This window comes from Leptidea sinapis, chromosome 8 (genome assembly GCF_905404315.1).
Source record: "Leptidea sinapis chromosome 8, ilLepSina1.1, whole genome shotgun sequence".
Classification (NCBI taxonomy): domain Eukaryota; kingdom Metazoa; phylum Arthropoda; class Insecta; order Lepidoptera; family Pieridae; genus Leptidea; species Leptidea sinapis.
Genome location: NC_066272.1, coordinates 6,424,638 through 6,438,890, shown reverse-complemented (window position 1 = coordinate 6,438,890; position 14,253 = coordinate 6,424,638). Strand labels below are relative to the sequence as shown.

At 34.6% G+C, this 14,253-nt stretch overlaps 1 protein-coding gene across 2 annotated transcripts; it reads left to right on the top strand.

Moving 5' to 3' along the window:
- The first annotated feature begins 849 nt into the window (after positions 1-849).
- LOC126965792 (ATP-dependent RNA helicase DDX18-like) lies at positions 850-13,457 on the top strand. Of its 2 annotated transcripts, XM_050809560.1 has the most exons (9): positions 850-1,309; positions 2,510-2,659; positions 5,926-6,090; positions 7,542-7,680; positions 8,840-9,002; positions 10,342-10,494; positions 10,701-10,868; positions 11,931-12,108; positions 13,372-13,457. In XM_050809560.1, exons 1-9 carry the CDS (start codon positions 1,060-1,062, stop codon positions 13,401-13,403), a joined length of 1,398 nt encoding a protein of 465 aa, XP_050665517.1. In that variant the 5' UTR covers positions 850-1,059; the 3' UTR covers positions 13,404-13,457. The 2 variants fall into 2 exon arrangements, with proteins under 2 accessions (XP_050665517.1, XP_050665518.1); XM_050809561.1 differs by lacking the exons at positions 850-1,309; positions 2,510-2,659 and adding an exon at positions 6,254-7,371 and having other exon boundaries at positions 5,970-6,090.
- Positions 13,458-14,253: the final 796 nt, after the last annotated feature.

Below are 14,253 nucleotides of genomic sequence, written 5' to 3'. Positions count from 1 at the left end.
TCCAGTGAATTTGTGATTGATGTGTGTCTTCGGGTGGATTCAAGAATGGTTTAGATTCCCAATTAAACTACCTCCTAAACGGCTGGACCGATTTTGATGACTTTTTGTTTGTTTCAGTGAATTTGAGATTGGTTTAGATTCTCAATTACGTCCATATAATATAATTCTCCTGCTCATGTGTATGTTAGTGAACTCCTCCTAACGGCTGGACAGATTTTTCAAATTTAAGACGTGTGTACAGGACAACGTCTGTTGGGTCCACTAGTTTAATAGATGAATCTGTGAGTTTGGCGACTTAGTAAAAAGACATGATACGACTTCTACTAGTTTTTTATCCCGATGGGCCACGAAGTAAAATCCGGCTAAGTTTGAATGCTATCAGTTGCATAAAACGTCGTGGATTTCGGATTTCTCCTTTTTAGAAGATTATAGCCATCATCTGTCAATTTCCAATGACTGCACGTTTCATACAATCGATGGATTCGCTTTTTTCTCAAAGAGATTCGCTAGCCTGGTGGTACCCGTCCATTAAATACAATAATATTACTTGTATGAAATTTTAACGAAACTTCAAGGGCATTGGCTGTCATAAAATATTGATAAAATGAACAAGATATTATAATACCTAAATAATATAAACCTTTTGTACTCTTATTTTTTTCAATTTCTGACCATAACTATGTATTTTGTTTCAGACTCAAACTGTGAGCTGGTGTGAACCAAAGAGAATTTAAACGCTAGTGTGAAAATTCTAATCACGAAGCATTCATGCTTAAATTTTTGATGCTTGAAATATAATCGGGGTTTTTCTTAACCTTAATTGAAAATGATTTAAATATTCTTCTTATATTTAATTTTGTATTTTGGTTTGCTGATGGTCTTGTTACCAATGCTTAAATATATATAAAAAAAATCTGATAACTGTCAAAAAAGTAGAATTTCCAAATAATAATATTTATGGTGTTTAGTGGTTATTATTAGTTTAATTAAAATTGAAATTAGTGATGTGAATGTGATAAAAGCCTAAAATATTGTTAGTTAATATAATTAAACATCAAGATGGAAATAGATTACCTAATAACAAATTCAAATTTTTTAATGCTAAAAGGAAAGGTTGGCGATAGAATACTACAATCTCTAGAGAAGATGGGATTTGAGAAGCCTACAGAAATTCAAGCCAAAGTTTTGCCTCATATGTTGTACGGAGCAGATGTAATTGGTGCTGCCAAAACAGGAAGTGGTAAAACCTTAGCATTTCTTATACCAATAGTAGATTGCCTGCTCAAACATAATGTGAATAAAAAGTTTGGTAAGCCTTACTTTTGAACTTTTATATTATATAAGTGAAAAAAATGGGTATGGGTCACGTAATGGTGCTGGCCTTTTACAAAAGTGTATATTAGTAGAAAAGTGTTAGCATCATTACAATTTTTTAAGGTTTTGAACCAACAGTTATACCAATAAACACCATAAATAAATTTTGAAATAAGTAGAGCCTTTGAAAAGAATGTTTCAAGGTACTCATTGGACATGGGCAACTCCTTAATATCCAGGTACCTATTTGTAATACTTGGTATACACTCATAATTAGTATATTCATTTACTTGGTTGGTAAAATTGTAGTTCCATTCAAAATGTTTTCAATATCATTATTTTCTTTAATGTGGGTGGGTAGGTGTACATGTTTATATTTGATGGGTTGGTAACTCATTAGTAAAAAGGTACTAAATTTAATGTTATCCAAGCTATTAAATAATATCAATATATAAGATTTACTTGTAGATGTGTTGTCAACATACCTACATACATCTCACACTACAGCTTTGTGAACAATACTAGTAGGGAAGATGTACTGCTATAGATATAGACTACAATATTATAACAAACAAACATAAACTTGTTATGCCTACTACTCGGTTGGGTCAAGTTAGTAAGTCTTTTGTTGTCGATGTATATGCTTCTACAATATGATCCCAGAAAATGTATAAAATAAATGTGTTACAAAATTTAAAAGAATTGTTAAAAAATGTTTGTGTGGGAAAGGTTACTATAGCATTAACAATTTCTTAATGACACCACGGACTGGGAATAAAGCAAACACCTTCAGTCTCTTTAATTATAAATGTTTATTGTATGATATCACATTGAAATCCATATTTTATATTTAAAAAAAAGCCCGCTGAGTTTCTTGCGCCCATTCTTCTCAGGCCTGAGGCAGTCTCTTTTGAATGGGTGGTAGTTTTTGATGTTCAATAAGTGATTTTAAATCCTATTTGGAATAGAAATATTTGAATTTGAATATAGATTGATCTACTTACGCCAAGTACTTTGATAGCAGTATAAACTTTGTATTTTTTTCACAAATGTATTTACTGTAATCTTTTCACACGAGGATGCATAAATATGCATAACAATAATAGATTCTCTCACACACTTCGGTGAATAAAAGTGTGGAATAATAATAATTGGGATATTATTGCACAAGTATAAGTTTTTTTTTATGTTTCAGGAGTTGGATGTATTATCATTTCCCCAACAAGAGAGTTAGCTTTACAAACATATAAAATTCTAAGAAAATTTCTAGAGGATATAGATCTAACACATAGTTTGATTGTTGGTGGAGTTAAAAAATTAAAGGAATTATCATCTCTGCAAAAAGGTAAGGCATTTATTTATCCAATTTTAATGTTTTTTTTTATGGAATAGGAGGACAAACGAGTGTACGTGTCACCTGATGTTAAGTGATCACCGCCCCCCACATTCTCTTGCAACGACAGGGGAATCACAAGAGTGTTGCTGGCCTTTAAGTAAGGTGCATGCTTTTTTTGCGTTTTTTTGTGCGTGCGTCCCGGAAACACCGCACAAGGAAGCTCAATCCACAGCTTTGTAGTATGTGGAAGAAAGCTCCTTGAAAACCGCACTGTGGAGGACCGCCACACATCCAAGTGTTTTTAAACGAAACTATGAAGGCTGCTTCCTTGAAATGGTTTATGGTAATGTAATGGTGAATGTGTAGATGAAATTATTTGCTGGGTTGAACAAATAAGATTGGCTGGAAGTGTTGGAAAGGGTACACCTATTCCAGGACAAGAAGTGCTTAGAATAAGTGATAAAGAGAAGAATTTAAAGAAAGAATAATTTTAACTTTTGCCCCTTTATATATTCTTGATAATGTTGTACATGTACCTACATAGGCACATAAGTGATTTTTTTTTACTGATAATTATAATGTTAACTACAGGAATAAATATAAACTTTAATCTAATAATGCCTACTACTTGGTTAAGTTTATGTGGCGTTATACATTATTAGAGACCAGATTATATGCAACATAAAAAGCTTAAAATATGCATGAATAATGTTTGAAAACTATATGCACGAAAACTGACAGAATATGCAACATTAAATGATAAGTTCTAGGAACAAAGAGAAAAAAAATAAGTTTGTTTTTTTTATTTCAAAATCAGCATAAAATTAGTGCAACTATCCATTGATAGACAATTATGTGTAACATTATTAAATATTTTTGTAAATACAAGAATACTTGTCTTCCAAATGTTCCATAGTAAGATTGTATCGTCAATCATTCTAAATATTTTAATAACTCCTAACTCCACACCCACTGAGGTAACTTTTTATTTATTACAGTAAGAGACTAGACGAGCAGGACGTTCAGCTGATGGTAATTTATACGCCCTGCCCATTACAATGAAGTGCCACTTATGATTCTCGAAAAACTTCTCCAAAAATTCTAAGTTATACTACAATTGCGCTCGTCACCTCGAGACATAAGATGTTAAGTCTCCTTTGCCCAGTAATTTCACTAGCTACGGTGCAATTCATATCGAAACACAATAATGCTTACACATCACTGCTTTACGGCAGAAATAGGCGCCATTGTGATACCTATAATCTCCCACTCCTAGAGCCACTGGTAACTGGGCAATATTTGAAACTGGGACCTATTAATAAAACTATTATTTTATTGCATCAAAACATAGCCGCTGAATCCGGAAAATATGCAATAAGCATTGATGATGGCTTAAATATTATGCAAATGCATATAATCCGGTCTCTATATATTATATATGCTTTGCAACATCATCATAGAAAATGTTTGAATTTCTTAATGAAATTCCGAAAAATTGATTTTTATATGGTAAAGCTTACTATAACATAAATGACTTTCTTGTATCATAGATTAGGAATAAAGTGACATCCCTCAGGTTATTTAAATCATAAATTTGATTGTAAAGATATTCCGCTGAGCTGGTTGCACAGGTTCTTCTCAGGTCTGAGGCATAAATTCTCGAATGGGTAGTTAGACATTCAATAAGTAATACATATATGATATTAATCCTATTTTGAATAAAAATATTTGGATTTTTATGCAATATGGAAGAAATGTATCAGCCGTGCAAGCCACTGAGTAAATGGTTGCAACTCGGGGAAACATTTATAATCTGCATAATATGTGTATATAATTATTGCTGTTGATTTTTTTTTTTAGTTTTATAAAATACATATGGTTAGTGAACCCATGCATTCTTTTAACACCAGAAACACACCATTAAGATAACACACATAATTTTGATTATGACTTGAAGAATGTAGAATTTATTATTCCAAAGTATTCTAACAAAAACAGATTCAGCAAGAAACCATATGTTTCTTCAATGACTTAAATCAACACAACACATCAATTCCAGTGAACTGTCATTTCCAGCCTCTTGTTTGGTTTTTGTAAATATATTTTTTTACTGAATTTGAAACAATCTATTTTAAAAGAGCAAAAGAGAAACCTTAAGAGTTTCATGCTCATTCTTCTCTGAGGAAATCTGCCTTCCGAATGAGCTGTAGTATAAAAAAATATATATTTCAAGTTAATTTACCCACGAAAAAAATTTATTTTTTATTTGATTTGTGTTAGGTATAATAAAAATATATTAGAATTGAAATAAAATTGATACTGTCTTATACAAAGTATCTGAATAGTTTTTGTTAAAATTAGGCCATGATAACACAAAGAATTGAGGTTTTTGTATTCACTGATAAAAGTCCCCCTTGGTTGAATCTGCTCAATTGGAGAAAACTTCCCTAAGTAGTAAAGCCTGCATTCTTGGTTGAGAATGGAGTAAAAAGGTATGCTCAGTAAGTTCAGATAGTGTTTCACCACCACTAGCAGTTACACAAAATAAGGAATCCGGCCTGAAGAAATGTAGTGTCCCCACTTCTGGGTAGGAACTCTTCAGCAACTCCTTCTATTTGATCGCAAAGTACAACAAAAAGTAGCTCGAATAATCGACCAATCAAGTAGTTTCCGATCGGGTTGATTTTTTGGGGTTACTCAGATATGTGAGGCATGTTGATAAATCGGACAATACGTCAAAATGCCCTTTTTTTTTAGTTAACTGGCTCCGTCGACTGAATGTCGACGATTCGGCCAACGTCAAGGTGGAGAGATTTTTTATTTTAATTTAGCTGATTGAAGTATGTAAAGAGCTGGTTTAAAAGGAAATGATCGGTTGAAATAGCTGTGGTTTTTTTTTGTGAACTGAAGAATAGGCAACAAGAGTTAGTACGGTTAGTTATAAACACCCATAATATTAACTACCTTGTTAGTATCTAATCTAAGTTTAAGGAAGAAATGTGTGAATGTAAGCGGGAATATGTGCCTAATAGAAGCGTAGAAAGTATGGAGGATAGAAATTACAATTTAATATTATTGCGGGAAATAAATTTGTAAAGAATCTTTATGAAACGGGAATGGCATAAAGTAAGAAGAAAAGGGATGTTATTATCTCTTGGCCTGCGGCTGTTTTTTCATATTTCATCATGTGGTCATTCTGGCCATTTGTCTCATCCTATATTTAAAAAAAAAATGGTGGGCTACTTTAAGGTTGATGGTTCATATTTATGTTTTAGGTGTTAATATAATTGTTGGCACACCCGGTCGTTTGTTGGACCACTTGGATAATACAAAGGACTTTCACTGTGATAACTTGAAATATTTAATATTGGATGAAGCTGATAAGTTACTTGAGGCCGGTTTTGAGAAGCATATTGCGCGAATAATCATGCATTTGCCCAGTGAGTATAGTTATAATAGTGATGGTTTCAAAGCCATTCCAAATAATTTATCTAATCACTATAAATTATTTCTAAAAATGTTGTGAAAAACAATAAACCTCAACCTCTTTATATAGATCAATTAGATATAGAGAGATAACAAGCTTGTCTTATGTTCTACCAGGCCTGTCTCACTCTCCCTGTGGGTATCGAAATTACAAGTACCTACGCGCGGCGGCCTCTACAGAGAGGCTATCAAGTAAGGACTCACGAGCGAACAGTGACGTACGCGCGAGCTCTCTTCGTCACCTACTTCACCGGTCTTATTGATCATTTAAAAATGGAGAAATATAAAAAAAGCATAGCTTTAAAGGTCAATGAGATCCTCCTAAAGACGCTGAGACAATCTAATTTAAAGTGATTATTATAATTATAATGAAATTACCATTTATGATAGCTACCTATTTATTTCCTAGGTATGACTACGTGGTCTTCCAAGGTTTGACAACGAAAGAATATTGATTTAAAATTACGATTACATACCTATTTATACTATAGAAAAAACTGAGCTATTTTTATAAGTTGACCTAATGCTAGGTACGTACAGTTTTAGGAAAAAAAAAGACAACCCTAATGTCGCCAGAAGAGGTAAGAGTCACGCGATGAAAAGAGAGGCAACTTCTAGGTATAAAAATGTAGATTAATAGCGCTGTGCGATCTGAATTACACCTTATTATTTGACCACAAGAGTCTGTATTTCCTTAATTGATTTTGCGGAGTGAGACTTTTGTTCTTGTACTATTACATATTCTTAGGTTCTACGCACATTTTTAATCACTACTGCATCCAAAATAGTCTTCTTGAAATAAGGCAGTGTAGGTTGTTAGAACGAGATCCTCTGCGGATCCACGCTTCCTCGGATACTCTTCTAAAAAGTTATGGCAAAGCACGGGCACACTGTCTCTAATTAATAGCCTCGATTTCGACACCTACGAAGGTACGCAGAGCTGAACTCATGCGCTAGCAGGGGTCACAATGGAGCCTCACTCAAATTCTCGTTTCAATGTTTTAGAACGTCCTTTGTGCATAGGCTTAGACAGTTATTTCTCATCCCGAAGGCGCCAGTTCAATATAAGTTCGAATGTGTTTTCGAATTTATAGATAAGTTTATTCGGCGCTCTTATCTTCAAAGCATTGCGAAGAAACCTATATACAACTGTTAATAAGTTACAAGTTGTGGGAGTATTTAACCCAAATCACACTGGGCCAGAATGGCTGTCTTAAATTTGGATCACGTACAGGGTAGGCTTGAGTCCCTCGGTGGGGATGTTTATGAGTTAACAACTAAGCGATTACTATAAATATATATAATATATAAATATAATGAGAAATATCACAAGAATCATATGTCAAATGTAAAAGTATACCAGAATCTTAAGTCATATCAATAGTTGAATACCTTTGTTTTTCAGAAGACCGACAAACTGGTTTGTTTAGTGCTACAATTGACGACAAAGTTAAAAATCTTGCCAAATTAGCATTAAGACGTAACCCTGTCCTAATTGCCATTAAGGATGAAAAACAGGCTACAGTAACAGGCCTTAAGCAAGGGTAAGTAATACTGGGTTTTACTACCCTTATGATGGCACAATTAAGATATTGAGGGTGATGCCTCATTAATCATAAACAAATTGTTGTGCTATCTTGATCCTGTTGTCAGAAGGGAAATATATTTTCCATTGCACACCGCCATCGTAGGTACGCCAGAAACTTTCACTTTTTACTCTTTTTAAAAAGTAATAGATACCTTTAATATATCTAGTGTAGTTAAAGATAATCATAATGTACTGCATACTGTCCAGAAAACACTGCGGAAGGCACTTTTTCCCACTTTCACAAAATCTTGAAACCTCACTGTGCAAGAACGAGAACACATATCTCGTGACAACTGGATGATATTTGTGGTGTGTTTCTGGATTTTATTTTCCTTGTTCCTAATTATTATTCATGGTAGTTACTGACGAAGTGAGGAGATCATCTGACCTGATCTTTAACAGCAGTCTGCTCACGCATCGCTAATATCGCATTAGATAAATGTACCTAATGCGACCACGATTCTATCACAATCTGGCCGTCACCGGGAGACGTAAGATGGGATATCACACTTCAAACCGTAACCCAATAATCCACTCCTGTTTGCAGAAATCTATATTAATATCTAGGTACTATAAAGCGAAACAGGTTTGTTGATGCACACCCTGTGGATCTAGTTAACGCATTTAGATAATTATTTTGGTATATGATGACCAGATTGAAGAGAAATAGTAAAGGTTTTGGCTCTCAGAGAGCCCTAAATATTAATATTTGTGAAGTAAGTAACTTGCACTGGGGATAGTGACTAAACTCGGCCACTGAAGCATAACTTAGTATACTAGCGTAATAGACGAACCCTGCGTAAATAGAGAGATTACTATGCTTCCATAAAAATCAAGCTGGAGAAAGAGAGGGAATGGATGAAAGCATGAAACCGTTTTGATACAATTTAGTGTCCGTTAGTCTCCTGTCAAATTGGACATAACATAGTGTTTTAGTGACACAACAAAGATTGACCCACTATTTGTATCTTACACTAGTAGTGATATGTAAATACGTTGTACTACTTCTATTTGATGTAACTTAACTTGTATACCTTAAGCCTGTTACTCATATTATATAAGCCACAATAGGTGGTATTTTATCGTCTACTTATATGGTTTTTCACTTATTACAGTTATTTCACATGTCCCCTTGAAAGAAGAATATCCTGGTTGTATAAAATGTTGAAGAAAGCGAAAAAGTTGAAAGTGATTGTGTTTTTCTCTTCATGTAAGTCGGTCGATTTTCATTATGAGTTCTTCAAAGTATACTGCAAGGCTCCTGTTTTGCATATTCATGTAAGTAGGTAAATCATCATTGTTTTAGTAAACAATAAGATTTTCGCCGTGACTCAACATTTGGCTTGATTATTTAATGGTGTTAGAACATATTTTTTTAATGTAAAATTTGATTTGGTGAGCTCATTCCTCGAGTCGTATAGCGTGTGTCTTTTGAGGAACGGATTGTGGGTTCGATGCCGGCTTGGCTTGCATTGCTCATTTTTCGTTGGCTAATATTTATGCATAATGTGTCATTCTGACGGCTAAGTAGGGAAGGGCGGGGCTAGTTGAGCATAGGGGCAAGTTGGGCAATCGAAATATCTCGGAAACTTTACACCGCACACAGAAAAATTCAAATAGCGAAAAGAAAGCGTCGCCAGAGGAGAACATAAGTAATTCATCGGTGTGCAGAAAAAGCCATTAAGAGTTATCGTTGAGGAGCTATAGCCGCTTAAGTGAAAAATTGCTCAACTAGCCCCGCCCTACCCTACCTATATACCCATTGAGTTACCTGTGTTGAACTATTCACAAATAAATATTTTGGATATCGGTTGTAAATTTAAGCGCAGGCCCGGCCAAACATGGAGTATTACAGTATTATTAGTAGCAGTATTATTAGTAACAGCTCGATCCATTTGACCGCGTGCAACGCAGAGCAGCTCGAATTGTCGGAGACCCAGTGCTCTGTGAACGGCTGGTTCACTTGGCATTGCGTAGAGACGTCACTTCATTGTGTGTCTTCTACCGTATTTATCACGAGGAGTGTTCCGAAGAGTTGTTTAACCTGATTTCCGCCGCCGAATTCCACCTTCGCACATCAAGTTAGGATTGTGTCTAGTCTTGTGGCGACAAGTTAGGATATCATCCCCGCCATCTGGATGTGTGGCGGTCCTCCACAGTGCGCATTTCAAGGAGCTTTCTTCCACTTACTACAAAGCTGTGGAATGAACTTCCTTGTGCGGTGTTTCCGGGACGAAACGACATGGGTATCCTCGAATAAACGCGTACAGCTTCCTTAAAGGCCGGCAACACTCCTGTGATTCCTTTGGTGTTGCAAGAGAATGTGGTCGGCGGTGAACTTAACACCAGGTGAACCGTTACGCTCGTGGTGTTAAGTGTTCACCGCCCTATTATCACATTCGTAAAAAATCATCACATTAGTAAAAACTTGGTAAAAAAGACCGATTTTATTGGCAATACAAATATGAATAATACAATTTAAGGCAAACTTGCACAATATGATGTAGCACACTATCAGAAAGAGTTCGCAAATTACTTACAAGTAAATCAATAAGCCATATGCAGCAGAAAAAAAATATTGTTATAAAACAAGGTTTGTGACACAATATTATTTTAGGGCAAATTGAGTCAAGCGAGGAGAAAGGAGACATTTGAAAGTTTTGTGGAAGCAACATGCGGAGTGTTGTTCTGTACAGATATTGCAGCACGGGGGTTGGACATTCCTTCAGTCGACTGGGTTGTACAGTTTGACCCGCCCACTGATGTTAAGGTAAGCAATAATCATTAGTATCTACTCCGATCACTGGGAGTATTATATCTATATTTTCCTGTCAACGTCAAGAGACGCCTTTTACTACTTTTTCCACTACAAGATCTTCATATAATTTACTATTGCATTATATTACTTAATGCTAGCTTCTTAAATAACGGTCATACTACATTACACATTATCCAATCCAAAATATTATGTTTCAGGAATATATTCATAGAGTGGGTCGGACCGCAAGAGGTTTACAAAACACAGGGAATGCTGTTATATTATTACGGCCTGAGGAGGAATGTTTTGTGGAGTTTTTGAAAATTGAAAAAGTATTTTTGGATAAATATACGTTTGAGACACCAACAGAAGCAGTCCAGACCATGGTGAGGATCTCTTGTATCATATATTTTTTATATTTTATATACAGGTGGCGCTACGGTGGCGACATTAAATAAATACACGGGTAGATAGAGCAACTTAACCTTAATCATAAAAAAAAAAAAAGTAAATAATTGATTTTTTTTTAGTTTCAAGCAATGAAATAATCCATTTTAAAAACAAAATTTTTAATCACCCTTACGTGTGCGCTATGGACGTACTTCTACAGCTACGGCATAGCGTGGAAGAAGTAAGTGTCAGACGCTACGTTAGCTCGCGGCTACTAGATTACTTACAGGATGTACCGAAATAATGTTATGAAAATATGATTTATTTTGGTGAATTATGTATTTTTATTTTAGAATTCATTTTTTTATGGTTACGCTTAAGTAGCTCATTCCGTGTGTTTATTAAATGTCGCCATTGGAGCGCCATGCTGTATAATTTTTTATAAAACAGTTTGTACTCTCCTGTTGTACCTATGTATGTTTTATTCATTAATTGGTTTATATGGGGTCCAATCTCCATCATATTAACAAAGCTTATGTAGTGAACTTTGGACTAAGTGACTTGTAAGGCCACTTCTACATATAAGACAGTGGGAGGCTCCTTTGCACAGGATGCCGGCTAGGTTATGAATACCACAACGGCGCCTATTTCTGCCGTGAAGCAGTAATGTGTAGACATTACTGTGTTTCGGTCTGAAGGGCGCCGTAGTTAGTGTAATTACTGGGCAAATGAGACTTAACATCTTATGTCTCAAGGTGACGAGAATTTTTGGGGTTTTTCAAGAATCCTGAGCGGCACTGCATTGTAATGGGCAGGGCGCATCAATTACCATGAGCTGAACGTCCTGCTCGTCTCGTCCCTTATTTTCTTCATAAAATAAAATATAAATAACGACTGATAGATGTCCTTATCCACCAGTCCTTATTACCAGGGCAAATAAATAGAAAGAAATGTATTGAGGCGATTGTAAGATGAGCCAGACCCTTAGCTGGTTCTTTCACCGTCGTTCTTTATGTTTATAATTTATTTATGTTTATTTATAATTCCGAGTGTTTCAGTTAGAAGATGTCATAGAAAATAATGGTGTAATGAAATCTTTAGCACGGAAAGCCTATCTGTCATACATCCGATGTTACACTAAACATAAGCTTAAAAGCGTATTCAATATAGAAAACATGGATTTAGCGCTGGCAGCAAAAGCATTCGGTTTCCTGAAGCAACCCGACATAGATTTTTGTATCCTTTTAATATTTATAGGTATCTATAATCTCTTGTTGATAATAGTAAGCAGATTCACTTGGTAATGCAATGTGGATTGTAGATATCGGATAACAACTATCCATCTATACAGTTGTTAAACATTGCGTATTTTCAGAGGCTATCGATATGATTCGAAAATTAAATTCTTTTCATAGGCATCAAATTCAATTTCAAATATTTTTATTTAAAACTAGCTGACCCGACAGACGTTGTTCTGTATATATATATAAATAAAATATTTTTATATGAATTTGTCAATAATATATCATAAAATCAAAAATTACTTCGTAAAATATGCACGCAGCTGTCGTAATGAAATTGTTTCACAGCAGAACTGTCAAACCGTGCGTCAATAAATTCTCTCATAGAAATTATGTATGGACACATCAAAGCAAAAACAAATTTGTTGTTTTTATTTAATCTATAGCGTTTTCCTATTTATTTACCTTTTAAACCTTCTCTGGACTTCCACAAATAATTCAGGACCAAAATTAGCCAAATCGGTCCAGCCGTTCTCGAGTTTTAGCGAGACTAACGAACAGCAATTCAATTTTATGTATAAAGATAGGATGTGACATCACTTATTGAAAGTTAAAAACTACCACCCATTCCAAAAAGATTGCCTCCTGACTTGAGGAGAACGGGCATAACAAACTCAGCGGGCTATTTTTACAAAGCAATATTGTACAATTAAACTTATTATTTAATAGCCTGAGCGGTCATTTTTTACATGGGCGTGATTTTTACGAGTTCAATATTACTTTTGCAGGTTAGTTTTAAATTTATGAATCAATTTAAAATGTTTAGTAGCAAGTAGTAGTAGTAGATTTTATACAAGGATAAATGAATGAGTCGGTATGTCTTAAACATTGAATTCTTTTATCTGTTTATTATATTCAATGACGAGTTTTATTTTAATATCAAGGCTGTAAACGCGTTTGATCACGATGCCTAGTTTCTTTGTAAAAAAAATCCAGCTGCATAAAAGCGCCATTTTTTGAAAAAATATTGTAATAACATATTTCTTTATTTTATTTACTATTTCCCACAACTGTAATAATAAAATGTCGCATGATACACGGGTGTGTAGGTTATTGCAAACTCGTGATATTCAAAACCCTCGCCTTCGGCTCGGGTTTGTTAATAACAGCTCGTTTGCAATAACCTACTTTCCACCCTTGTATTACAATGTAGGTACTACAGCGTCCTCTTAGATAATTTTCCTAACCAAGATATCAGTATCCACGAAAGACAAAAAGAGAAGCAGGTGACATAATGTGAAGAATGAAGAACAAAAATTTAATAAATATATGATTTACAAATAACTTCGTTTTATTTGTTTGACTAAAAATTTTAAAGTACCTAAAATATTTGGCATAAGCATGAGGCAGATGTAATCTAGTCTTTTTCAAATCTCATATTAATTATTTAGTAGCTCTAAATGTCAGATGTAAAATAAAGATAAGTTACTTTGTGTCCATTTATTTTTACTATCAATTAAATGCATTTATATCCACGATTTAGGCATACAGTGCGTGTGCTTGACTGAAGGTAACGGCAAGAAATATAGACACAAATAGATGTGCTATTATAAGGGCGCCCGAGAGCGCAGCCGCGATAAGCTATTTCTATGCGATCGTAACGAAAAAAAAAACAACAACCATATCCTATTCTGAATTTTTTGCAGTTTACTCCCTAAGAATCGATTTTCATATAAGGCGCCCGGTATGAGAAAAATATGAAGAGTAAAACCTACTCTTCAAATGGCATAGTAACATTTCTCGCGCACCTTTCACTTTTCAGTTGTGTGTGTAGCTAGCATACACAGTATACTGCGTGGTAGCTTACGCATGTAGTATCATATACCTATTAGGGTGTGCCAAAATGTAACATCCTTGATGGACCTTTTAAAATTGTAATATCGAATTCCGCTTTTAACAGGAGTTGTGTTTGGGCAGTTCCTGACATATTTTGTAAGGATTTATTTAATTAATACGCTTTTATTAGCTTCTGCTGTATGTCTGTTTGTAACCGACTCGATTGGACTTGATTTTGTTTAGTACCTGTTCAAAGACAATCGGTCTTGAGGAGTAAACACACACACTTTTATTTTAATGTTTA

Excerpts from the sequence above, each read along its gene's own strand:
- LOC126965792 (XM_050809560.1), top strand. The coding sequence starts at position 1,060 with ATGGAAATAGATTACCTAATAACAAATTCAAATTTTTTAATGCTAAAA. Across the intron at positions 6,091-7,541 it reads AATAATCATGCATTTGCCCA|AAGACCGACAAACTGGTTTG; the intron begins GTGAGTATAGTT and ends TTTGTTTTTCAG. Across the intron at positions 10,495-10,700 it reads ACCCGCCCACTGATGTTAAG|GAATATATTCATAGAGTGGG; the intron begins GTAAGCAATAAT and ends ATTATGTTTCAG.